The sequence below is a fragment of the Parus major genome, chromosome 1 (assembly GCF_001522545.3).
Source record: "Parus major isolate Abel chromosome 1, Parus_major1.1, whole genome shotgun sequence".
Lineage (NCBI taxonomy): Eukaryota > Metazoa > Chordata > Aves > Passeriformes > Paridae > Parus > Parus major.
Window position 1 is genome coordinate 1,515,483 of NC_031768.1, and position 2,304 is coordinate 1,517,786.

A 2,304-nucleotide genomic window follows, 5' to 3' on the forward strand; every position below is an offset into this window, starting at 1 on the left:
GTCCAGCCCTTCCTTGGGCACCTCCAGGGATGGGCACTGCAAAGCTCCCTGGGCAGCCCCTGCCAAGGCCTGAGCTCCCTTTCCATGGGCAAATTCCTGCTGCTGCCCACCCTGAGCCTCCCCTGGCACAGCCCATGACCTCTCACTCTGAAATGTTCCACAGGAGAATCAAATCCTGCTCTGCTTTATCCATGGAATTATGTTTGGTCCCATCCTCTCTTTCCCTGCCCTGATTAAACAAGCGGAGCAGATCGACTTTAGGAAGGATCCTCATCGTGACTCAGGTTAATGGAAGGTCTCATCCCCAGAGCTGGCAGCTCTGCCTGCTTAAGATAACAATAATAATTACGGAAAATAAAAGTCTTTCCAGAAGAAAGACAACTTCTCCTGGCAGCCAAGGCGTGGAGTCTGCAGCAGAGGAGCCGTGTGCTGAAGGAAATACTCCTGAGGAGGAGCAGAGGGAAAACAAAGCTCTTGGCTCTCCCCAGATTCCAGCTGGAGCAGACCCAGTCTGGGATTCTTGGAGCAGACACACTCCAGAGCCAAGCTCTGAAAGCTCATCAGGACCCACCAGCCCACCTTGACGAGCTTCTCTTAATTTCTTCGAAGAGCTCTGAACTTGCTGTTTGCTTCCTTTAGGATTTGCCATCCAGTTTTTTTCTGGAAAACTAATGGGAACACATTTCATTCCCCTGAACCCCGTCACCTTTAGGTTTGACATGGGAAAACACACGGTGGAGTGGAGCAGCAGGAGCTTTGGAGGAGCCATGGTTAAGGTGTCAGATTTTAAATGTTACTTCCACACCTCATTCCTGAGGAAGTTCCTAAAACTGCCTGGAAACCTCGTTAATCAGAGGAGGGTTCATCCTGCCCTGGCAAAAAGCAGAGTAATGATATTTAACGTCAGGATGGCTCAAATATATCCTGTGTTGTTGTTTTTCCCTTGGTTCTTTAGTTGGCAGGGCCTAAAATCCTCCTGAAATTTGCTCTTTGTTCTGCCAAAAAGTGAATTTTTAGAGACCCCAGGTGTGGGTGACAGCAAAGGTTGTGACACATTTTCCCAGGAATGCTGAATGACATTTAATGTAAGGAATTGGAACAGGGAAAAGAAGGATGCTGACGTGAATCAAACCTTTCTAGGTTCCTTCACAAGGCATGGAGAAACTCTGCCAGCTCCAAGGAAAATCCCTGTGGCCATGGGTGGGAAAAAAAGGAGAAGGACCTGGGGGTCCTGGTGGAAAACAAAGGGGCATTCTAATTTCTTTTAAAAAAATTTAATTTCTAATTCTGTGTAAATAAAGAATGAGAATTTTTACAAGACTTCTTTAAAAAAGAAGAAATGCCGTTTTCTGAAAAGTCCCCTGTGTTTTCAGCCCTTTCTACAGCGCAATTATCACCCAGACCTAACAAATAATTCAAATTTGGTGCGAGGCTTTCAAAGCAAGCTCTACAAGACAACAACAAAACAGGCTGGAGCATGTTCAAGTGGTTCCCTCTGATCTTAGAAGAAACCCTGAGCCTTCAAATGAGAGCAAGATGTGGAGTTAAAGGAGGGATTTTTGCAAAAGCTGTATGCCAATCAGAATGATATGGCTCTCGCTCATTTATAGAAAATTCCTGCTGCTGCACACCCAGATTGCTTCAAGATGTGCAGGTCAGGGACAGTTAAACCTGGTGGAATCGGGGTGGTTTTCACTTCCTTTTTTCTTGTGGCTTCTAAAGCTCTGCAGGACGATTTGATGGACGTGGAAAACAAGAAAATCCAGTGCAACATTTAAAATGTCCAACCCCACCATCCTGCAGCCAATGGTCCACCCAAAAGCTGCTGGGCCCTGGATGTAGAGGGAGGGAAGGAAACAGAGCTGGAATATCTGTGCCATCCATTTCTTGGCAATCTGCTAATTGCTAATTGAGAATTGATAATTCTCAGCAATCTCAATCATTCTCACAGCTTCCAAGTGCTGCTTTTCCTCGTTTTTCTTCCTTTTTGGCAATGCTGGGCTCCCAACTCCAGGAGCAACCTGGGAAATGTCCCTGCCCCTGGCTGGGGGTGGGAATGAGATGAGCTTTAAGGTTCCCCTCCCACCCCAAAGCAGTTTGGGATTTTGGGTGGGCAGCAGCAGGAATTTGCCCATGGAAAGGGAGCTCAGGCCTTGGCAGGGGCTGCCCAGGGAGCTTTGCAGTGCCCATCCCTGGAGGTGCCCAAGGAAGGGCTGGACGTGGCACTCAGGGCTCTGGGCTGGGGACAAGGTGGGCATCAGGCACAGCTGGGAATTGATGACCTTTGGGATCTTTCCCAACCTC

General features: G+C 47.9%; 1 protein-coding gene across 1 annotated transcript in view; it reads right to left on the reverse strand.

Moving 5' to 3' along the window:
• Nucleotides 1–769, reverse strand: part of LOC107207834 (runt-related transcription factor 1-like) — a 4,281-nt gene extending 3,512 nt beyond the window's left edge. The window contains exon 1 of the mRNA XM_015635596.1: nt 707–769. Within this exon, the coding sequence (XP_015491082.1) occupies nt 707–769 (63 nt within the window). The remainder of the gene's footprint in view (nt 1–706) is intronic.
• Nucleotides 770–2,304: the final 1,535 nt, after the last annotated feature.